The sequence below is a fragment of the Xenopus tropicalis genome, chromosome 3 (genome assembly GCF_000004195.4).
Source record: "Xenopus tropicalis strain Nigerian chromosome 3, UCB_Xtro_10.0, whole genome shotgun sequence".
Lineage (NCBI taxonomy): Eukaryota > Metazoa > Chordata > Amphibia > Anura > Pipidae > Xenopus > Xenopus tropicalis.
Genome location: NC_030679.2, coordinates 133,854,284 through 133,879,204, shown reverse-complemented (window position 1 = coordinate 133,879,204; position 24,921 = coordinate 133,854,284). Strand labels below are relative to the sequence as shown.

The 24,921-nt window shown below is 41.0% G+C and overlaps 1 protein-coding gene across 1 annotated transcript; it reads left to right on the top strand.

The window, feature by feature from the left end:
• Nucleotides 1–10,782: 10,782 nt before the first annotated feature.
• On the top strand, nt 10,783–21,455 carry LOC116409565 (C-type lectin lectoxin-Phi2-like). The gene is made up of 7 exons (XM_031898243.1): nt 10,783–10,840; nt 12,589–12,642; nt 12,869–12,922; nt 14,329–14,382; nt 15,236–15,387; nt 17,184–17,293; nt 21,262–21,455. Exons 1-7 carry the CDS (start codon nt 10,783–10,785, stop codon nt 21,395–21,397), a joined length of 618 nt encoding a protein of 205 aa, XP_031754103.1. The 3' UTR covers nt 21,398–21,455.
• Nucleotides 21,456–24,921: the final 3,466 nt, after the last annotated feature.

Below are 24,921 nucleotides of genomic sequence, written 5' to 3'. Positions count from 1 at the left end.
CAGTCACTAAACATACACACAAGGGGGACCTCTAGCAGCTTCAAGAGAATACAGATTATAGACAAGGAGTATAAACAGCAGCTATACCTCAGTTTAGCTCAATAAACCTTTGCTGAAATGCTTGACAGTCATACATATAACTATATTATATAACCCCATTGTAAGCCCTATAAGATTATTAATAAACATTCAAAAAGCTGTTTGATCATTTAGAAAACTACTATATAAGCTACAATTAGAAAAGGTACATTTGCATATTATGCAAATAGAAATAGGGAAGTGGGAAAAACAAAACATTAATCGTTTACAAAATGGCTTCCTAATTCTTAAATCTAAACTACTTTCTGAAAACGTTCTACTGATCACGGCCATGGTGGAATATCCAAAAAAGCTGAATATAAGGTACTAAATATCTTCTCCCTATGCTGTTTGTACTCTCCACTCCTTGTCTATGACCTCTGTTCTCTTGAAGCTGCTAGAGGTCACCTTTGTGTGTGCTATGTGTATGTTTAGTTACTGAGCTTTGGGCAGTTGCAGTATTATAGCCAATGACGTCAAACCGAGGCGTGATTATTGCTAATTGTGATGAAGCTGAAGCTTGATGAAAGCGGAGGGGCTGTGTTCCCATTAGAGAAGAGCTGCTGATTTATTTTTTGTCAGGGGCTTTGCACATGCTCAGTATGCCTAATCATGCTTCACTTCCTTGCCACAGCCATTAGGTGGGTGGGAGGTATTTTTCTTTTATTCCTTCCAGCTGGAGCCTTACCAAGGCGATTAATGCCATTGCACCCGTACACTTCTGCACCCTTTTTGTGTTTGATTTGTGCACCCTGGATAGGTGTCATAGTCCTCTGGGTTGACCCTAGGCCAAGACTTGGTGGTCTTCACCCTAGCTTCGGTGAAGGTGGATCTGCCCACACATGTTGTTCATTGGTGAAAGCCTTGGACACATGAGCATCGGAGCCCATGCCTTCGGGTAGGACTCACAGGCGATGACTCAACGTCGTGACTGAGTATTTGTATGGTTCTAAGATGTTCCATAAATCTAGTTCATGGATTCCTAGTTAAGGTAATGTTTTGTGAATTTAAAGGTAACAAGCCCTATGTAAATACAGCCATAAGCTCCCGGTGGGGAGCCCCCCCAGTTCAACCCTGGCTGCATGTTACTATTAAGGGGACACTGTGAACTTCCCTCGGAACGAGTTCCCTTTTACTGATTGCATAATATGCAAATGTTCCTGTGCTAATTATCCTATAGCGTACTTAATATAAATGGTAAAATAAAGTTTTATTATTATGGTCATACACTTTTTCAGTATTTATGATGTATTTGTAGCATGATTAATAGGTTTTATGATGGTTTACATAAAAAAGAAACAGAGTTGCTTAAGGACCTGTATTCAAATAAACACAATGATAGATTTAGATCCCTCCTTCCCCTGGGAAGGTATAAACCCTAAAATGTGTAGGGATATCTATCATTCTTCCTTTATACCCCACTAAATATACTGGGCCAATTGCAGCTGAGTCCTGGCCCTCCCTTATATACAAAACAGGGATTGTGTATCCATGTACTGTACATATACAATGTACAGTACAGGTATGGGACCTGTTATCCAGAATATTCGGGACCTGGGGTTTTCCGAATACAGAATCTTTCCATAATTTGGATCTCTGTAACTTGTCAGCTAAAAATAATTTAAATATTAAATAAACCCAATAGGATTGCTTTGTCTCCCATAAGGGGTAATTATATCTTAGTTGGGATCAAGTACAGGTACTGTTTTATTATTACAGAGAAAAGGGAATCATTTAACCATTAAATAAACCCAATAGGGCTGTTCTGCCCCAATAAGGGGTAATTATATCTTAGTTGGGATCAAGTACAGGTACTGTTTTATTATTACAGAGAAAAGGGAATCATTTAACCATTAAATAAACCCAATAGGGCTGTTCTGCCCCCAATAAGGGGTAATTATATCTTAGTTGGGATCAAGTACAGGTACTGTTTTATTATTACAGAGAAAAGGGAATCATTTAACCATGAAATAACCCCAATAGGACTGTTCAGCCCCCAATAAGGGGTAATTATATCTTAGTTGGTTAAATGATTCCCTTTTCTCTGTAATAATAAAACAGTACTTGTACTTGATCCCAACTAAGATATAATTACCCCTTATTGGGGGCAGAACAGGCCTATTGGGTTTATTTAATGGTTAAATGATTCCCTTTTCTCTGTAATAATAAAACAGTACTTGTACTTGATCCCAACTAAGATTTAATTACCCCTTATTGGGGGCAGAACAGGCCTATTGGATTTATTTAATGGTTAAATGATTCCGTTGTCTCTGTAATAATAAAACAGTACCTGTACTTGATCCCAACTAAGATATAATTACCCCTTATTGGGGCAGAACAGCCCTATTGGGTTTATTTAATGGTTAAATGATTCCTTTTTCTCTGTAATAATAAAACAGTACCTGTACTTGATCCCAACTAAGATATAATTACCCCTTATTGGGGGCAGAACAGCCCTATTGGGTTTATTTAATGGTTAAATGATTCCCTTTTCTCTGTAATAATAAAACAGTACCTGTACTTGATCCCAACTAAGATATAATTACCCCTTATTGGGGGCAGAACAGGCCTATTGGGTTTATTTAATGGTTAAATGATTCCCTTTTCTCTGTAATAATAAAACAGTACCTGTACTTGATCCCAACTAAGATATAATTACCCCTTATTGGGGGCAGAACAGGCCTATTGGGTTTATTTAATGGTTAAATGATTCCCTTTTCTCTGTAATAATAAAACAGTACCTGTACTTGATCCCAACTAAGATATAATTACCCCTTATTGGGGGCAGAACAGGCCTATTGGGTTTATTTAATGGTTAAATGATTCCCTTTTCTCTGTAATAATAAAACAGTACCTGTACTTGATCCCAACTAAGATATAATTACCCCTTATTGGGGGCAGAACAGGCCTATTGGGTTTATTTAATGGTTAAATGATTCCCTTTTCTCTGTAATAATAAAACAGTACCTGTACTTGATCCCAACTAAGATATAATTACCCCAATAATTCATATTGGATGCAAAACTATCCTATTGGGTTTAATTAATGTTTTATTGATTTTTTAGTAGACTTTAGTTATGGAGATCCAAATTACATTCGTATCTGGGATACCCTTGGTCCCGAGCATTCTGGATAACGGGTCCTATACCTGTATATATGTGTGAGTGTGTGTATATAAACATACAGTTTTGTATGCTGGGTATCGTTTCAACAGATTGAGAGTTGACTTTTCTCAACCCAGATTAAGGGGCACATTTACTAAAATCCGATGGTTTTCTTGGCTTAAATCACGATATGGTAAAAATTAGCAGTAACCACGATAATTTCTGGTGTTCTAAAATGCTTTTATCGGTCATACGAAAATATCGCAATTGAGTTCCGAAAGTCACACCATTTTTGTGCCGAAAAGTTTGTTAAGCCACGAAAACCTTTCTGGCTTTGGAAGCCTTCCATAGGACTCCATGGTTCTCGACTGAGTGGCGAAAAGATAGTCCCGAGGAAAGTGTAACCAAAGCTTTAAAGAATTCTGAAATGTTCGTAGTCTTTGCGCAAAATACAATTTTTTGTGGTTTTTTTAACGAAAACTGTGAAAAAGTAGTTGAGTTTTAACTAACTTTTTCCATAGTAGGGATGCACCAAATCCGATTCGGTTTTGGCCTGATCGGCGGTCCCGGGCGAACCTAATCCTAATTAGCATAAATTAGCATATGCTAATTAAAGTTCGGAAAGGGTTAAATGGGCACTGAAAATTTCTTTTTGCTGCACGCTTAGCATGCCCCGATAAATAACCCCTTCCAATCCTAATAAGCATATGTTAATTAGAATTTGCATTCGGTTTGGGAATCGCGCCAAATCCTGCTGGGTGGGTTTGGTGCATCCCTATTGCATAGTTAAAAAAAAGTTAGAAAAAATACAAAGTTAGCTCAAAATTGTTTAGTGAATGGGCCACCGAGGTCTTTATCAGTAGTGATGAGCAAATCTGTCCCGTTTCACCTTGCTTTAAAATTTGCGAATCTTTGTCGTTTTTTGTCACCTGTTTCGTGAAACAATGCGCCAATGGCCAAACGCAGAAATTTGCCGCCAGTCCATGCCTGGCGGATTTTTTTCACCCATCACTATTAATCAGTGCTTGTTTAGTCCTCTATATATGATATGTGGGAAAATGCTAAAACTGTCTGCTTCAGCAATATTAAAAGGAATGATGAAATAAAGGAAAAGTCATGAGAAAACGGGAAGTGGAATAACAGGTTAAAATAGCAGCGCAGCAAGTGCACGGGGCAGAGAGCCGGGGCCACGAGGAGCAACCCCACCGACTCAACCCAACAGAAGAAATTCCAAACCAGAGTCTCAAGATGAACAGAGGTGAGACTCCGTTATAATCAAATAATTCTAATTTTAAAAAATGGTTTCCTTTGTCTCTGTAATAATAAAACTGTACCTTGTACTTAATCCCAACTAAGATATAATTACCCCTTATTGGGGGCAGAACAGTCCAATTGGGTTTATTTAATGGTTAAATGATTCCCTTTTCTCTGTAATAATAAAACAGTACCTGTACTTGATCCCAACTAAGATATAATTACCCCTTATTGGGGGCAGAACAGTCCTATTGGGTTTATTTAATGGTTAAATGATTCCCTTTTCTCTGTAATAATAAAACAGTACCTGTACTTGATCCCAACTAAGATATAATTACCCCTTATTGGGGGCAGAACAGTCCTATTGGGTTTATTTAATGGTTAAATGATTCCCTTTTCTCTGTAATAATACAACAGTACCTGTACTTGATCCCAACTAAGATATAATTACCCCTTATTGGGGGCAGAACAGTCCTATTGGGTTTATTTAATGGTTAAATGATTCCCTTTTCTCTGTAATAATAAAACAGTACCTGTACTTGATCCCAACTAAGATATAATTACCCCTTATTGGGGGCAGAACAGTCCTATTGGGTTTATTTAATGGTTAAATGATTCCCTTTTCTCTGTAATAATACAACAGTACCTGTACTTGATCCCAACTAAGATATAATTACCCCTTATTGGGGCAGAACAGCCCTATTGGGTTTATTTAATGGTTAAATGATTCCTTTTTCTCTGTAATAATAAAACAGTACCTGTACTTGATCCCAACTAAGATATAATTACCCCTTATTGGGGGCAGAACAGCCCTATTGGGTTTATTTAATGGTTAAATGATTCCCTTTTCTCTGTAATAATAAAACAGTACCTGTACTTGATCCCAACTAAGATATAATTACTCCTTATTGGGGGCAGAACAGTCCTATTGGGTTTATTTAATGGTTAAATGATTCCCTTTTCTCTGTAATAATAAAACAGTACCTGTACTTGATCCCAACTAAGATATAATTACCCCTTATTGGGGGCAGAACAGCCCTATTGGGTTTATTTAATGGTTAAATGATTCCCTTTTCTCTGTAATAATAAAACAGTACCTGTACTTGATCCCAACTAAGATATAATTACCCCTTATTGGGGGCAGAACAGCCCTATTGGGATTATTTAATGTTTGGTCCCAACTAAGATATAATGAATCCTTATCCTATTGAATTTAATTAATGTTCAATGTTCAATGATTTTTTTTAGGTGATTTAAGATATGGAGACCTAAATTACAGAGAGAACCCTTATCCCAAGCATTCTGGATAACAGGTCCCATACTTGTGATAGTACTTACTGATGTTACTTGCTGAAGTCACTCCCCTTTCTCCCCTTATTAATAAGGAGATTAGTCCTTTGCAATAACAAATCCTATCCTGCAGCCTTCGTTAGGCCTTGAGATAATGAGCAGCTTTTGAGGGTTTATTTGCATTCTGTCAATTTGTTTTTGCTGCTTCTCCTTTGCTTGCCAGAACCAGCGGTTTATTTCTAACAGGAAGTGAAAGTGGATTAATTTCCTTGTTTAGTGCCAGAAATAACAAAAACATAGATATTTCTTTTTAAAGTAGGAGAAACATAGTAAATGAAATATGCTTCCCACATATCAAATAGAAACTAATGATGATTAATATATGAGCATTTGTTGGCAATACGAGCAGGAACCAGACCTTTTCACCATAGCCCTCTGTATATAATTAAATGTAAGAACTTGTGTTTATCTTCCATCCCTAGGAAAATACCAAAGCCAGGCTGAAGATAATATATATGAGGATGGCGGCGTAACAGAGCCTGCGGAGCCTGCTGTTAGGATAGAAATTTTTGGAAAACAAAAAGAAGAAAATACTTTCTCAAAATGTAATGTATACAGAATCTCTTAATACGTGTTCCTACGTTACCCTAAGGGTGAGTGTAATGGAAAAGGATAGAATCACGTCCATAAGAAATGGCGGTACTCATGCAACAAGGTGCCACAGTGCCTGGGTTCAGTACAGCTGGTATCCACACTGGGGTTTATAGAGACTTTATTATACAAAACTACATTTTAGCTGGGAATGTTGGGTTGTACAATAAGCAATTTATATTATCTATAAGGCATGTAAGTGTGGTTTATTTCTGAGTTTGGATTTTTACTAAAGATGTATGTCAATTGTGTTTGGACCATGCACCCCTTACTGATCCTGTTATTATATAAATGTTCCTCCAATAAAGTAACTTTATTAACCGAATATCAAACCAATAGCACCAATGGTACAAAGGACTATTTTTTTTTCAACAGACAGAAGAAAGATTTATCACATTTCTCAATTCCTAATGTAAATCTAAATGACCATATAGTTGTACAGACTATTCCTTAGTTTCATCCTTAGCTTCTAATAACTCCTTTCTTTCCAGTCATTCTAAAAACCAGCTATACAGAATTCAAATTACTTCACTAGCCCGACCGTATCTTCTATGACTCTTTTTTCTTCTCATTGTTCTGATTCTGCCTGAGAGTTAGCACCATGTACCAGGCTTCTGAACCCAGGCCCGGGTTTGAGGGAAGGGCACAAAGGCCCAGGTTTGAGGGAAGGGCAGCATGAATTTAGGTTGGCATGGCGCCCAACCATGTTTCAACTTCGCTCACATACAGAGCACTGGGTTCTAGGCGCGCTGGAGATTTCTGCATGTCCTGTCCCCGGTCCTCCATGTGCAAGACAAATAGATGCGCTTCTGTGTGATCCTGGGGTGGGGGGGAAGCAGTAAGAGGGGCAGCAGACAGGGGATGGCCTTTGGGAGCCCATTGGACAAATCTGGTGCCGTCTGGACCTGCAATTGTACACAAGGAATATTCCTACACATGTTCCTTGTGTTTATTCAGACTCTTCAATAATCCCAGAAGCTCTTTTTCACAACTATAAAGGACCAACTTTGGCACTTACTTCCTGATGAAGGGAGATCTACCACCCATCCCCCAAAATGTTGAATCAAATCTATGCCACAAGTCAAACCATGGCTTGAAATAAAGGGCAAGGAACCTTCAAGATATTTGTGAGTGCCATTCCTATTCTTTTATGTTCCAGCTCTGGCAGTCCCACCTCAACACACCATTCTTCTGAAACCACTTATCCGTGGGATCATAAAGTATAGCCAAGCCCTCAATGAGCAAAAGAGTATTTTTAGCTAAATTACCAAATAGAACATCAACAGATTAAAATGGGATACTTTCAACATCTTCCTCCGTGAATATAAGGCTGTTTGAATTTTGTTTGGGTTAAAATAATTTTGTATTCTATTTCTATTCAGCTCCAACCAATTCCTTTATCTCCCATGAAGCTTTGCCTTCACAGAACTGCATATTCTATGGATATCAGTGTAGTTCCAAAGCAACAATGCAGTCTTTTCTAACAATATTCATAAACACTATATAGGTTACAATCATATTTTAGTTATTTGTTTACTACATTAGAAATATTGACATGACAGTTGGACCTGGCCTGGTGGCATTTTGGAGGCACCAGTAAAATAAGAGAATGAACAACCATGTCAGGACAGAAATCTAATTTCAAGTGTATAATGTGTGATAAAAATGTGGCTAAAGTCCAAAAATGTTCATCATAAGGAACAAACCCCCATATGTAAAAGTGCCCTATAGCAGTAACCCATAGCAACCAAGAAGATCTCTGCTTTTAAATAGGTGGCCGGTAATTTCGATGTACTGATCGGCGGCTTTCAGTTACTGCTCCAGGGCAAACTTAGGGGCTCATTAATTTGGATTTTTTTCTAAAAAGTTGCAGAGAAAAAAACTCTGCAACTTTTTCGAGGTTTAATATTCATATAAACATCTAAAAATCCGAATTCGACAAATCGCCAGATTAAACTTGTGAATGGCAAAGTCTGGCCTTTGCTCAAACATAAGAACTTCTTCGAAATATCACTTAGGCAACTCGATAAAACCAGGATTTTTGCGGCGATTTGAAAAATTTTAAAAAGTTCCGTTTGTTTATGACTTTTCTCAGAGCGACATTTTCTTGCAACTTTTTTTTTAGTAAATATCAGACATTGAGGAAAAACTAATTTAGTCGAATTTGAAGATAAAAGAAAAGAAGGGGAAATTATGGAGTTTTAGTAGATCTGCCTCTGTCTTTTATTACATAACCCCTAAAGAGTTTTTATATAACTGAGACATCAGGTTATTTGCAAATGTGTGTAAACCCAATTAGCCAAGGTCAGTAGGTAGAAATGAATGAAAGAAATAAAATGAAGGTAATGTACTTTCTAATGTAAAGATATATATATAGTATAATATATAGATACTCATATTAACTTAAAATCTATATAAAAAAACAATTTACTAATACAGGTATAGGACCCGTTATCCAGAATGCTCGGGACCAAGGGTATTCCAGATAAGGGGTCTTTCCGTAATTTGGATCTCCATACCTTAAGTCTGCTAAAGAATCAATAAAACAGCAATTAAATCCAATAGGATTGTTTTGCATCCAATAAGGATTAATTATATCTTAGTTGGGATCAAGTACAGGTACTGTTTTATTATTACAGAGAAAAGGGAATCATTTAACCATTAAATAAACCCAATAGGGCTGTTCTGCCCCAATAAGGGGTAATTATATCTTAGTTGGGATCAAGTACAGGTACTGTTTTATTATTACAGAGAAAAGGGAATCATTTAACCATTAAATAAACCCAATAGGGCTGTTCTGCCCCCAATAAGGGGTAATTATATCTTAGTTGGGATCAAGTACAGGTACTGTTTTATTATTACAGAGAAAAGGGAATCATTTAACCATTAAATAAACCCAATAGGGCTGTTCTGCCCCCAATAAGGGGTAATTATATCTTAGTTGGGATCAAGTACAGGTACTGTTTTATTATTACAGAGAAAAGGGAATCATTTAACCATTAAATAAACCCAATAGGGCTGTTCTGCCCCAATAAGGATTAATTATATCTTATTTGGGATCAAGTACAGGTACTGTTTTATTATTACAGAGAAAAGGGAATCATTTAACCATTAAATAAACCCAATAGGGCTGTTCTGCCCCCAATAAGGGGTAATTATATCTTAGTTGGGATCAAGTACAGGTACTGTTTTATTATTACAGAGAAAAGGGAATCATTTAACCATTAAATAAACCCAATAGGGCTGTTCTGCCCCCAATAAGGGGTAATTATATCTTAGTTGGGATCAAGTACAGGTACTGTTTTATTATTACAGAGAAAAGGGAATCATTTAACCATTAAATAAACCCAATAGGGCTGTTCTGCCCCAATAAGGGGTAATTATATCTTAGTTGGGATCAAGTACAGGTACTGTTTTATTATTACAGAGAAAAGGGAATCATTTAACCATTAAATAAACCCAATAGGGCTGTTCTGCCCCCAATAAGGGGTAATTATATCTTAGTTGGGATCAAGTACAGGTACTGTTTTATTATTACAGAGAAAAGGGAATCATTTTTAAAAATTAGAATTATTGCTTATAATGGAGTCTATAGGAGACGGGCTTTGGGACTTTCTGGATAACAGGTTTCCGGATAAGGGATCCCATACCTGTAAATTTATATATACAGTATAGTCGAATCCTATACCAAATGTGGCACCATATTATCACTTGGAGCAGGTGCAGTTTTTGCTTTAAACATAGGATTTATGGCAGAACAGCAGCTCAAAGTCCAAGATTGAATTAGGCAAGATGCCACTTATCCACAGGGTTGGACTGGGCCGATCCCTGTGGACCCGATCCTACAAATGGAAGATCTTTCTTTGCTTTCTGTTTTTAAAGGTTTTGGGGTTATTTTGACCCTTGCATTTGTGTGACAATACAAAAAAGTTCTGTTTTTTGCGTTTTTCTATGTATTTTTTTCCATTTGTGCTTTTTCAGGTCTGATCTTTTGATAAATGACTGACATTCGTGGAAATGAGTTTAGTTGTGGTTTCAAAAATCTCTTAATCCACAAAAATTAGAAAATTGATAAATGGGCCTCCCTGGGAACGTAGGAAGCAATACAATATGCAACATATCTAAGGGGTTGGAGGTTTAGAGAAAACTCTACTTTGCATGACTTATTTGTAAAGGAGAAACAAATTGGGGCTCATTTATCAACAGTGGGCATAGCAACCAATCAGTGATTACCTCTTTTCAGCCAGCTGCAGGTAGAACAATTTGACTGGTTGCCATGGGTTACTGCCCACAGGCAAATTTGCCCACTGTTGATAAATGACCCCCAATTTTCTTTAAAAAATAGAAGGAATTATTAATGCTTTGTAGTAAATGTGCAAAATTCTTAACAAGTCTGTACCCAACCATGGTTTTTTATGTTCTCTTTTCAGACTCTGTCATTACCAGTCAACTAAAAGAGGCAGGTCAGTATCCTCCATAAACTTAATGCTCGTTCCAAACAATAATAACTGACATGTGACTTTCCGTTATACACTTTGCCCTGTTGCAATGCCATATTTACATACAAATGTATTCATTTTCATGATGGTACATACAGCTAAATTATCTGCAATGCTTGGGACCTGAGGTTTTCCAAATAAGGGGGTTTTATCTAACTACTAAAAACATTTAAACATTAAAGGGGAAGGAAAGGCTAAGTCACTTGGGGGTGCTAAAATGTTAGGCACCCCCAAGTGACTTGAATCGCTTACCTCGTACCCCGGGCTGGTGCCCCTATTAAGAGAGAACAGCACCAGCCCGGGGTACAAGGTAAGTGATCGAAGTCACTTGGGGGTGCCTAACATTTTGGCACCCTCAAGTGACTTAGCCTTTCCTTCCCCTTTAAATAAACCCAATAGGATTGTTTGCCTCCATTATAGGTTCATGCAGCTTATTTACCATCAGGTACAAGGTACTGTTTCAACATTACAGAAAAAAACACTTATAAAAACATGTCCCGGGCTCTAACTGAATATGTTTATCCTACTCCTAGCCTTTCATGAATAGACAAAGGAAGTTAACAAGAGATTAACTTAGGCCGGATAGTTTAACGGGCTTATTTATCAATTTTTGAATTTGTGAATTCGATGTTGTTTTTCTACATCGAGTAAACTCGCATATCGGATGTTCGCTATATTTATTTTAAGGGGTAAACTTGTGCGATACAAAAAATGTGAAAACTTGAATATTTGAGTTTAAAACTCAAATAAATCTTGTAAGCTCGACAATATGGCTTGACTTTGCCAAGGACAACTCCCATTGGCTTCTATAGAAACTCGCGAGCTTTTAGATGGCACATTAGCAACAGATCATGCCCACACCTGCCTTATTTAGCTTGAAGACAGCATTATACAGTATAATATGATACACCACCTATACATAACCTTCAACAAACTGTGCCATACCCTCGATGACCTGTGCCCTGTGAGGTTAACCCATTTCTGACCGCTTTCATCTGATATGGGAGGGCCCTCTCTTGGATTCTGGACCCAATCAGTAGACACAGTTGTGCTCAGTCTTGGGTTCCTCAGGTTGATTGCACCCACATGTTTCCCAGGGGCTAAGATAGTATGGTACCAACAATCTATGCTTGACTTATGTTCCTGGTTCTGTAGTTTCATGCCCAGAAAACAATATCAGTGGATTGCTGTTTCCCTCCCACCATCAGAGCTTTGGCACCTTGCCAAACCAAACCCAGGTCACCTAATGCAGTTCGACCATTACGCAGTGTGCCCATCAACCTATATGGTAATCAGGGTTAGACTAAAGGGGGCCCCCACCAAAGGCCTGTAGGGGCCTGCACCACCCACCGGACCCCCTCCCCCGAGCATGTGTAAATAAAACTTACCTTCAGTGCATCAGGGGAGGGAAACCAGCTGCCCCGGGTAGCACCCAGCAGGGATAGGGGAAGCACCCAGTCCTACCCTCATGGCAATCAGGGACCTCCATGGACTCCACCTTCCCAGGCTCTATGGCCTCACTCTATAATATTTTCTTGTAGATTTGTACTACTGCAATTTATTTTCTTCTATAAATGCTAGCAGTATTCCTCTAATGCCTATGGCAACTTGTTTTTTTTGCTTTGGCTTTATTGTCACATTTTTCGTCACAATCAATAAAAATGATCCTTTTAAAAAGAAGGATACGCCAATTTTATGTTTTTCTCTTGCAGATCGGGTGATGTTTGACACCTTATCTCAAGTTACATACCTTAACGAGACTTTAGGTAAGAAATATTCTCTATGATGTCCTCCCAATAATGAGAGTGGGATCAGTTCAGTAAATAGGGCTTATGTTGAACATACATATTGCTTAGTGTTTTACTCACACAGTATTACTCTAATGTCTATGTCAACTTGTTTTTTTTGCTTTGGCTTTATTGTCACATTTTTCATTTTTGTTACAATCAATAAAATGATTGGATACGCTGATTTTATGTTTTTCTCTTGCAGATCGGGTGACGTTTGACGCTTTAGCTCAAATTACAAACCTTAACGAGACTTTGGGTAAGAAAAATTCTCTGTGATGAACTCCTACATTACTGCTATTACTCCCATTAATAACAGTGATGCGAGGTAGGGCACAGCTAAACGGCTGGGGGTTTAAAGGGGCACTGTACCCCTGTGTCTGAGATCAGTTCAGTAAATAGTTCAGTAAATAGTTTTACTCACGGAAAATCTGTTCGGTTATTTCTTGAGCTAAACATGGAGCTTGAAGGGACTCCATTTTATATATACCGAACGTAGTATGCCTCCAGTTTCAAAGATAATCCTCCTGCGTAATGAAATACTGATTACAAAACAGGCAGGTTGTATACTGTTAATGTATAAAAACATTTTTGTGATTTTTCTCTTAAAGGAGACATATCATATACAAATTATGAATGTACCAGTGAATTATACTCCTCTAGATATAGAAGCATTGGGCTTAAACAAGTTGTGTTTCGCTCTGATTTATTGAGAAATTCCACCAAAACCCCACTAGCCCCGCCCATCTGTTCCACTTCCTGCTGGTTGAATTCTCTGGATGAGCTGGGGAGCCGGCGGCCCTCCGTACCCTGCACTGTAGGATAGGAACCAATCAGCAGCTAGGCTGTCCTGATAGGGAACTGAAGCCTGTCTGTGCTTGTGTGAGTGCAGGGCTGTGATTGGCTCTCCCCCTCCTACTGTGCTTCTGGCAGGGACCGTTAGGACACGCCCACTCTTCATTTCACACTGGACGGAGAAGTGATAGGATCTATAGGGAGCTCCAATAAAGGGGCCATTGTTACAGATAGGGTTAATGTTTAGCCCAAAGGGAAACCAGCACCGGATATTATTCATAATCGCCTACAAAATTAGGTTTTTTTTCCATTTATCCAATATGTCTCCTTTAAATCTGCTGTCATGCACAAATATCTCCAGTGTTAGAATAGGTTTTCTGGGCCCACCATTAACCCCACTACAAGGGCCCCCGCTCATGCCGCTGAGGCCCCGCCGCCCTGTCACCAACCCGCTTTTGAGACCCATAACCCCTCATCACAAACCCCCTGTCAAGACCCCCACCCCTTCACTCATCCTCATCTGACACTTACAAGCACCCCCACCCCCACATGCGTTCCTCCCTCCCCGAACAGTGTCCCTCCAACTGCGCTGGATCCGCTCCCCCTGCCCTGCAGATCCTGCGGTGGGGCCCACTGGTGTGGGGGCCTATTGGGATTTCTCCCAGCCCTGTCAAACCCTGATTATCTCCTTTTCCAACTACTGTTCAATGAACATTCTTATCAGTGAAGCCTATATGTACTTGACTTTACCTTTAATTACACTGGGCATTATTTGCCCTTTTTCTGCCCACACGGTGCCCTTTTTGCGAATCAGACATGAAAAATACTGGTCCTTTCTTCTGTGCAACCAACATGTATTTATCATTTCAGGGGAATATTCATTCAACCAAGAAGCAAGAATCAAGTCAATTTCTAAGGATTTAGGTATGGAATTGTCTGTGCAAGTGTTTGAAGCCATGGTCTCAGTTATCCATGTTCTCCTGCCCCCTGGCATTGTCATGTAAAGACTTACACAGCGGGGCCTCCAATGCAGTGATTTGCTGCATATCCCCAATCATTATTATTATCTGTTACTGGAAACATTGATTTGCTGTATGTGCCCAATTTTATTTATTTAATATTCCACGAAACACGTTTGACGTGGGACTTTTTTTTTTTTCTCGACCGCACCTATGTTGCCGCAACCGCACCCAATTTCAACTTGTCCACTCCTAATTTGACGCAACCATGCCTATTTTGATATGACTGCGTCCAATTTGATGCGCCGCTTGACGAATTTGTACCAAATGTCCATCTTCGATGCCATTTCTTAAATGGGAAGGAAAGTCATTTTGGCATTTTACTGCCAATAGATTAGCCACATTAGTGCCACCTAGAACACTATATTTATTCTGCAGAAACCATTAACATTCCAGAATAAAGAGCCCTAGAAGCTTTCTCAGTTTGCTGAGTTGCCATTTTAAGTAGCTTCCTGCCTGCAGTCTAGCCGTTATAGCTGAGATCACACATTCCTAAGGGGGGGGAGCAGGAGAGGGGAGAGAGGAGAGAACTGCGCAGACTCTGGCTCCGGGAATTAAGGCTGTTTCTGAGAGAGGAAGTCAGACACTGGAACATCATGTTTACAAAAAAAGAGACAAGAAATCCGGTGTTTCTTTTGATAGAGGACTCAGTGCAGCATTACTGTGAGAGCTTATGGCTGTATTTACATAGACCTTTCTGATAAAGCTTACTTAGTTTTTACCCTTCCTTCTCCTTTAAATTTCTTTTGCTTCTTCAGAACAAAGCTGCCGACGCTGCCCCTCCGGCTGGAGAATGGTGAATTCCTTTTGTTACTATTTTTCCACCGACGAGCAGACCTGGGAGGAGGCTAAAAACAGCTGCGCCAGGGCAAACGCTTTGCTTGTTATTGAAGAAAATGCTATGGACATGGTGAGTTATGTCAATGGTGTGCCCTTTACATTTGTTCTTTACTCATATTCCATTTACATATTGAAACAAAATGAATTTGTATCCGTATATACAATCAGACATTTGGGGATGAGATGTTTTAAATGGGACATATTGTGTCAATGAATTGTACTCATATAAATGGAAGGAATGTGCTTTAAAAGGAAGTTTTTGGGGCTGATTTATTGACGATATCTCCAAAAAGACCACTTGTCTTCCCTGTGTGTAATTGTGTATATTGTAAGATTGTTGAGCGCTGTGTATCCTTAATAAAGTTATACATACACACATACTAGTTCCACTTCCTGCTGTGCAGTTTCCCAGGATGTGCAGGGGGGCCAGTAACACTTAGCTCACTGCACTGTAGGATAGGAACCAATCAGCAGCTAGGATGACCTGATAGGGAACTGCAGCCTGTCTTTGCTAGTGTGACTGCAGGGCTGTGATTGGCTCTCCCACTTCTCCTGTGCTTCTGGCAGGGACTGTTAGGACACGCCCACCCCTCATTTGAAACTGGGACAGGGACTTGAGAGGATCTATAGGGGGCTTCCCTAAAGGGGCCATTTTTATAGATTTAATTTTTAGAACAAAGTGAAACCAGCGCCATATATTTTTCACAATTGCCTACAAGATTTCAAGATTTTTAATTTCCTTCTTCCTTTGGCAAAACTGGTGTATATTATGGCCAATTATAGTTTAAAAATCATTAGAAAAGCTGCACATTGCTAGACTCCTGCTTGGGGAAGATGGAGACTGCTCCGTGAGTCTCTCAGGGGGTTAATGTGATGTTTAGAATCATGGGGACGAGGTACATCTCAGGTAATTATGGGAGGTATTCCCCCTGCTGGAATTGATTTCTATGTAACAGAATCGGTTACCCTTGAAATGATGTCATTGTCACTATTGATGGGAAAATGATGTTGCCTGTTGTGGATTTGTGGCCAAATCCAGACATTCACCCGTGGGAAATGTTTTCGTGAGTCCATGCCAAATGTTTGCTGTGCGTTTTGTTTCGTCTGAAAGGAAACCTCCCCCCCAGACATTATCATTATATTCTGACACTAGAGTTGCCACCCAGCCTGTATTTAATTAGTAATACCCTATAATTCCCTCCCTTTTCGCACCTTCTCTACTGTCAATCAGCCTTTATAATCACAGGCCCAACTCAGCCCCACCCATTTCTCCTCCCAGTCTACCCATTTCCCCACCCATTTACCAGCTCCATTTGCCTTTCCCCCCCCAGTCCACCCATTTTCCTGCCCCTTGCATCATATCCCCACCCCCATTCGATGTCACAGCCCACCCCCAACACAAAGATGGCAACCCTATCGCACATCTTCTGTCATGAAGACATCGGGGGTTAGAGCTCTCATCTTTTCCATGGTAAGGCCCAGGATTCAGTTCAGCAAGCCAGGACTCCGGAGCTCTAACCCCTAAACCCAATGACATGTTGATGGTTTTGGGTTGTTAGTGGCCTAAAATCCAGGTGGTCACATGGCAGTGACATCACAGATCTTCATTACCTTACTATGGACCAGCATTAACCCAAGATCCCTCCATTTTCTCTAAGTATATCTTTTAAAAAATGGCAAATTTCTTTTGTTAGTATTATTTTAGTTACACCCACACCTGGGAAGCAGCCAATAACATGCTGTGTTTTGATTTGTGTTGTGATTTAAATATCAAGTGTGACTTATTGGGTAGCTATAAATGGAATTAATATTACAACCTATCCTATAGCACCTTTGGTTTCTTTCTTCTCTCCATCTCACACGCAGAGAGGTCTGATGCCATTTACTGATTGGAGGGTACACTGGATAGGACTGTCTCGTGCAGCTTCAGGCGTAAATAAGTGGAAATGGATCAACGGTGTAGATCTCACCTATACGTAAGTTGTATAATCTAAAGATGGGAATTAAGGCAAAAACTTTGTGTTTTAGAAACAAATCTCCATTTTAGGTTTGCATCTGATTCTGTCGTGCCTATTGACAAAACTCATTGTGGGATCCCCGGAGGTAGCACCAGGCCCAGGATGGCAGTATCTCCAGCATTTACCTGGCGTTAATAGGTGCAGTTGTACACCATTCATAAGAAATGGCAGGAAGGACACAGGGGCAACTAGGTGCAAGTGTAGGAAGCTGTTGGAAGCAAATAACTTAATAAATGTGCTCTCAGTTGCTCTCACCAGGCCCGGATTTGTGGCGTGGCGAGGCCGCCAAGCCGCACCGGCATATTCTGCCCACATACGGAGCAATGGGTACTCCGTATGGGAGTTCTAAGTTTGGCACTAGCGGGGGGGGCTTGTTTGCGCATGCACATTCTCGTGGGGAGGGGGGGCACCGAATGGGGGCAGCCTTGGGGGGCCTCAGTAGAAATCCAGCGCTGCCTGACACTGCCCTTATCTTCCCTCACAAACTGAAATATTACAAACCATAAAGGGAACTAGTTCATGATGGTCTCGCCTCCAAGTGGCTTCTGCTGAACTGACTACTTCAAGAAAGTTCTACATTAGCGTGTTATTTTCTAAAACAGAAACTGCCTGGGAGCTGAGAAGGAGCTATTGGAGGAATATCTATATACAAGGATTGTTGATGATGTTTAGTGCTATATAGTTCATACCAGCTACTAAGAAAGACCCTTAGGTCCCAGGGGCAGAACATACAATATATATATATGTTTGGTAAGGACCAGTACTCTCTTGTATTAGAGTTAAAGGTGCAGTTCAGCAAAATAAGACAAAAAGAGACTGCCCAAAATAAAAAATGTTTTCAATGTAGTTAGTTAGGCAAAAATTTAATCAATAAAGGCTGGAGTGGGCAGATGTCTAACATAATAGCCAGAACACTACTTCCTGCTGTTAGCAGTCAGTAGCCAATAAGTGACTTGGGGGGGGGGCATACGGGACATAACTGTTCATTTGAATCTTACCTGGATGCTCACAAACTAAGTGAACAGTTATGTCCCATGTGCCCACCCCCTATAGTCACTGACTAACTAAGAGGTTAGAGAGCTGAAAGCAGGAAGTAGTGTTCTGGCTATTATGTTAGACATCTGCTCACTCCAGCATTTATTGATTACATTTTTGCCTAACTAGCTAATTTAAAAAATATTTTTTAGAACCCTGCATTGAAATCTATTTTTCAAAACCCAAACAGATTCTTTTTTTTTATTTATATTTGAAATTTCACATGGGGCTAGCCATATTCTTCATTTCCCAGGGTGCCACAACCATGTGACCTGTGCTCTGATAAACTTCAGTCACACTTTACTGCTGCGCTGCAAGTTGGAGTGATATCCCCCTCCCCCCCAACAGCCGATCAGCAGAACAATGGGAAGGGAGCAAGATAGCAGCTCCCAGTAGGTATCAGAATAGCACTCAATAGTAAGAAATCCAAGTCCGGCTTGGGACTCCTCCAGTTACATGGGAGTAGGAGAAACAATAGGTTAGCTGAAAGCAGTTCTAATGTGTAGCGCTGGCTCCTTCTGAAAGCTCAGACTCAGGCACAATGCACTGAGATGGCGCCTACACACCAATATTACAGCTAAAAATATTGTTGGTTCAAGAATAAAATGTTAAATGGAAGAGTGAATTTGCTATGTAAACAGTGTAATTTAGAAATAAAAAGTAATTCCCATATAGTATAGTATAAAGTAATTAATTCCCAAAATAAATACCCATAACCACTGTGAAAATGGCACGAAAATGAGAATAAAGAATTAATTCATTCATGCCTCAATTGGGATCATTTAAATGTGCCAAATATCAAACATATTAAAGTGAATCTCACTAGTCAGTCCACTAGGTGCTGCTCACATATTATCCAAAAAAGTGACTGTGCATTCTATCAAACATGCTCAAAATTTACGTTATAGTAAATATATATTTTGTATTGTCTTTATTTTTTATTTAAACTGTTATTGTTTAACTTTTACTGGATAGCTAAGTCTATATTTTACTGAGGTAACTTTCTGTAGGCTTTTGCATAGATTTCACTAGATTTCACCCTGAACCAAACTGTCTTATCTGTTTATACGTCATATCTATATCAGTCTCTGCCCACAACATCACAGAGACACCCGTGCTAGTAGATGAGACCCACAATGTAACAACTTAATATTAAGTCCCTTGGTTGTAGAATATAATTTTGGACAAGGATTACCACCTTTACAATATCTACACTGGCCTGTGTGTGCCATACTCTGCCTGCCCTATACTGCCTGTATGTACCACACTCTACCTGCCCTATGCTGCCTGTGTGTGCCATACACTGCCTGCCCTATGTTGCCTGTGTTTGCCATACTCTGGCTGCCCTATGCTGCCTGTGTGTGCCATACTCTGCCTGCCCTACCCTGCCTGTGTGTGCCGTACTCTGTCTGCCCTATGCTGCCTGTGTGTGCCATACTCTGCCTGCCCTACCCTGCCTGTGTGTGCCATACTCTGTCTGCCCTATGTTGCATGTATGTGCCATACTCTGCCTGCCCTATGCTACCTGTGCGTGCCATACTCTGCCTGCCCTATGTTGCACTGCCTGTGTGTGCCATACTCTGCCTGCCCTATGTTGCATGTATGTGCCATACTCTGCCTGCCCTATGCTGCCTGTGTGTGCCATACTCTGCCTGGCCTATGCTGCTTGTTTGTGCCATACTCTGCCTGCCCTATGTTGCATGTATATGCCATACTCTGCCTGCCCTATGCTGCCTGTGTGTGCCATACTCTGCCTGCCCTATGTTGCATATATGTGCAATACTTTGCCTGCCCTATGCTGCCTGTGTGTGCCATACACTGCCTGCGCTATGCTGCGCTGCCTGTGTGTGCCATACTCTGCCTGCCCTATGCTGCGCGTGTGTGCCATACTCTGCCTGCCCTATGCTGCCTGTGTGTGTCAAACTCTGCCTGTCCTATGCTGCCTGTGTGTGCCATACTCTGCCTGCCCTACCCTGCCTGTGTGTGCCATACTCTGCCTACCCTATACTGCCTGTGTGTGTCATACTCTGCCTGCCCTATGCTGCCTGTGTGCGCCACACTCTGCTTGCCCTATGCTGCCTGTGTGTGCCATACTCTGCCTGCCCTATGCTGCCTGTGTGTGCCATACTCTGCCTGCCCTATGCTGCCTGTGTGTGCCATAATCTGCCTGCCCTATGCTGCCTGTGTGTGCCATACTCTGCCTGCCCTATGCTGCATGTGTGCCATACTCTGCCTGCCCTATGCTGCCTGTGTGAGCCATACTCTGCCTGCCCTATGATGCCTGTGTGTGCCATACTCTGCCTGCCCTATGCTGCCTGTGTGTGCCATACTCTGCCTGCCCTATGATGCCTGTGTGTGCCATACTCTGCCTGCCCTACCCTGCCTGTGTGTGCCATACTCTGCCTGCCCTACCATGCCTGTGTGTGCCATACTCTGCCTGCCCTATGCTGCCTGTGTGTGTCATACTCTGCCTGTCCTATGTTGCCTGTGTGTGTCATACTCTGCCTTTTGCTATGCTGCCTGTTTGTGCCATACTCTGCCTGCCGTGCCAGTTTGTTACATTCTGTACACAGCCTCATTAATATGACTTATTTTTTGGTTTTGGTTAAATGGAAGCAGTCAGACTGTTCCTGGTCAGAGCAGCCATCTAAATCTAATCCATAGACTTCAGTGAGAGAATGGTATTGGGTGGCCAAATTAGTTACTGAGAACTTTTCTAGAATGTTTTAGATGTGGAGAAATCCTTGTTTTATTCAAAAAGAAAATCTACTGAACATTTTTAAATTGTTTTTAATGCTATTTTCTAAGAACCTTTAGTGTAAATGCACTGTATACTAAATAAGGCAATTCATTAACAAACAAATTCTGATTAATATTTCTGTTTGATACAGTTATTGGATACAAGGAGAACCCAATAATGCTCAAAATAAAGAGAACTGTGTGGAGATCCGCAAGGAGCGCTGGAATGACAATGTGTGTAATGTAAAGAATCGCTATGTCTGCAAAATTTCCCAGCAATATTGTTAGGAGCTCCCCGCCGTGGCGCCGTACCCTTAAATAATAAAGCTACATGGATTTAGTAATGAAACTTAGTATTTGTGTTTTTTTTACTGCTATGGGAACATTACAAGTCCTATCTGCTGCTTCATTCACAATACCCCCCAACCCCATTCCACATGTGTGGGTTGAGCTGCAACCTGTGGGAACTGTGGGTTTACCCTTGAGTCAGATGGGTTAGGGTTGACGTTTTGGCAGCCATTGCAGATTTGGGTTGGGTGTGGGTCAGACTGCTCCTGAACGTCTTGTCTTGGCATGAACATGAGTAGCGTATAGATCAGAAAAATGCAGGTACGGCTCCTACAAAGGCAACATTTTGCAGGTCAAGGTTGGGTGTGGGTTGAGTATTTCCTTACCACCATATCACTAGTTCACATGACACCCTACCTGCCACTTAGTTCATATGGTTTTTTTCCTCTCCTGCTGTTCAATACACAAGTTTCAATGAGTCATGTAAAAGTACGTGACTAAATGCATGGCGCTTGACATGTCTTTGAGCATTGAGCATTATGGGCCTCTATATTATTGTGGTTTGCACAAGTTTGCATTATTATAGGAATGGGTTCCAAGATCTCTAATGAGGGTACACAATGGAATTATAAGGAAACAGTAGGAGCTCAGAATAGATTAGAAAGCAGCATTTCTTATCCAGATGCCCCGACTCCACCCCCATGCAGCGCCCCTCGCGCATGCGCGAACAACCTCCCCCCCTGCCGCGACGGTGCAGGAATTTAAACTCCCATACGGAGCAGTGGTGATAGGCCCTCATTGCTCCATATTGGAGCAAAATTTCATTGCAGTGGGGCGGCATGCCACCCTAGGCCTGGGGCTTTGTGGCCTCACCACAAATCTGGGCCTGTCAGAAAGGCACCTTTTAAGAAATAATCAATAGAAGTGCCAGCAGAAATCAATCATGGACACCCAGGCCAATGGCCATTAACCTGAAGCTAGAACGACAAGGAATACTCTGGTTCAGAAAGATAAAGGAAATACCCGAGTATAAGCCGATCCAAGTATAAGCCGAGGTACCTAATTTTACCCAAGAAAACTGGAAAAACGTATTGACTCGAGTATAAGCCTAGGGTGGGAAATGTGCAGCTACTGCTAATTTTCAATAATCAAAATAAATACCAATAAAATTACATTAAATGAGGCATCAGTGGGGCATATGTTTCTAAATAATTTTTACAAAGAAAAACAGTAAACTAGCTCTGTAAGTGGAGAAGAGGGTCAACAAAAACAATATGGTATCAACAATGATGCCTTAAGAGTACTACCCCTCTTTGCTCAATCAGCATCCACGCTAAAAACCAAAGAGTTAAAATCCTTCAAAACTATGGTTTATATAGAATATAAAGTGCAATTTATAGTGCAGAATGGGACAGGGGAGGTTGGTAGAGGAAGATGAATTTGGGAGAGGGCCAGGGCACTGGAGGGTCTGGTTGCGGGTGGCCTAATTTGCACACAAAGGACAGAGGGTGCTAGTCTGGAGGGACCCATGGCACCGACTCGAGTATAAGCCGAGGGTGACTTTTTCAGCACATTTTGGGTGCTGAAAAACTAGGCTTATACTCGAGTATATACAGTACACTTATCTGAGTAACTGTGATTGTGTAAGCCTGAGGAGTTTGCTACTTGCAGCATGTTCTGGCTCTGATGGCTTTCCTTTAAAGAGAATGATTACTACAAATGTACCTTTCAATAGTTCAGCAACGCAACCCTCACAGTCCCTTCATTCACTCTTATCTTTCACTTGTCTTTAGGCCAATGGCCCTAGCCCGTAGGAAGATTAGACGCCTGCAGTTAATTTCAGCAACTTATCTCCCTGAAATGCCTTTCCAGCAGCAATAAAGGGAATTGCCGGGGGAAAGGCATACATGGCGCTTCATTTTCCAAAGCCGCACAAAGTTTGCTGCAGGAGGAAACTCCACGTAACATGGGAAAATGAAGCAACGCATATGCCACCAGTGACTCCTGGAAAGGCATTTCAGGGAGATTCACTGCGGGCCACTAATCTCCCAACGGGCCATCACCCTTAATCTTCTTTTCATGTTAATTAAAACTGGTTAATCTACTCACATTGTCTTGTTTGTGGCGATACATATCTTGTTTTTTTTTTGTTTTTTTACAAAAAATATAATAATTAAAAAAATAAATAAAATCAATCCATGCAGCCCTTCTAGTTTGAGCATTCTAAATGATTTGGAAGACAGGGGCAAGCAGATGTCCTGTCCCTCCAAGATGCACTGCTGCCTGGCACATATGTCAATGCATACAGACAGGGTGACTGGGTGACCCATCCAGGTGCCCGCGCCCCCCCAGGGGCCCCCCTAACCCCCCTCAGGGCCCCCCACCCGACGTCCTACCCTGAGCGCATAAATTTAACGCATCAGGGCAGGAGCGGTTGGGCAGGGGGAGTGCCGACAAGGGTCGGTCTGGGCCGCCTGGGCCCACCGGGATTTTTCCCAGTGTCCCAGTGTCCCAGTCCGACCCTGCATACAGAGGGAAACACTCACAAAGAGTCTAAGGCCATTGCGGCCTCCCCATATTGTTTTTTCCTATTTCCAGGCAGACCTTCTAATTTTCCCTAAGCTTCAGACAGTTAGAAGGCACATGATATCTGGCCCATGATATGCTGAGCCCCTCTTGTCTGGTATTAAGTACATCTTCATTCTACAGTCACCTCCTAAGGTGCCAATGAGAATGATCAGCCCCTACTTTGCTGGAGGTTGGAACCAAAGATCTAATGGCACGTTCTGCCTCCCTCAGCCTGTGTCTGAGCTGCTAATTCCCTCGACACACCTTATTTTCTCTGCTATTGTTTGCTGGTTGCTAATGGACATAGCAGCAGCATTATAAACAGAATATTTTAATGAATCAACTAGTGATGAGCCAGGCATGAATTCGCTGGGAAATTCCACCATTGGCAAATTTTTTGACAAACTGCCGCAAAAATTTGCCGCAACAAAAGTTCAGCGAGTGAGGAAAAAGTTATAAATCCCTCAGTATAAATACTTCCCTCGACCAGAAAGCAAATCCTGCTCTGTGTGAGACAAGTGTTCCGACCCAAGTGAATATCTAGAGCTGAATAAGGCAGGATAGGGCAGTAGGTACCTCTTACAGTGCCGCTGTTATTCCCTTGGCAGATTCTGTTAATGCCTATAAGAGGGGCCTGGATGAGTTCTTGAACAATCAGAATATCCAAGGCTATTGTGATACTAATATCTACAGTTAGTACTAGTGGTTGTATTTATAGTTATGTACGTGAGTGTATAGATTGGTAGGTGTGGGTTAGGTGTGCTGGGTTTACTTGGATGGGTTGAACTTGATGGACACTGGTCTTTTTTCAACCCTATGTAACTTGTATTTCCAACTAATGCACTTGGGGTTCTCTTTGACCAGTCACTCTCCTTCTCTAACCATATTAATAACACTGCCAAAACCTGCCGTTTTTTCCTCCGCAATATTGCCAAGATACGCCCCTTTCTTTCACT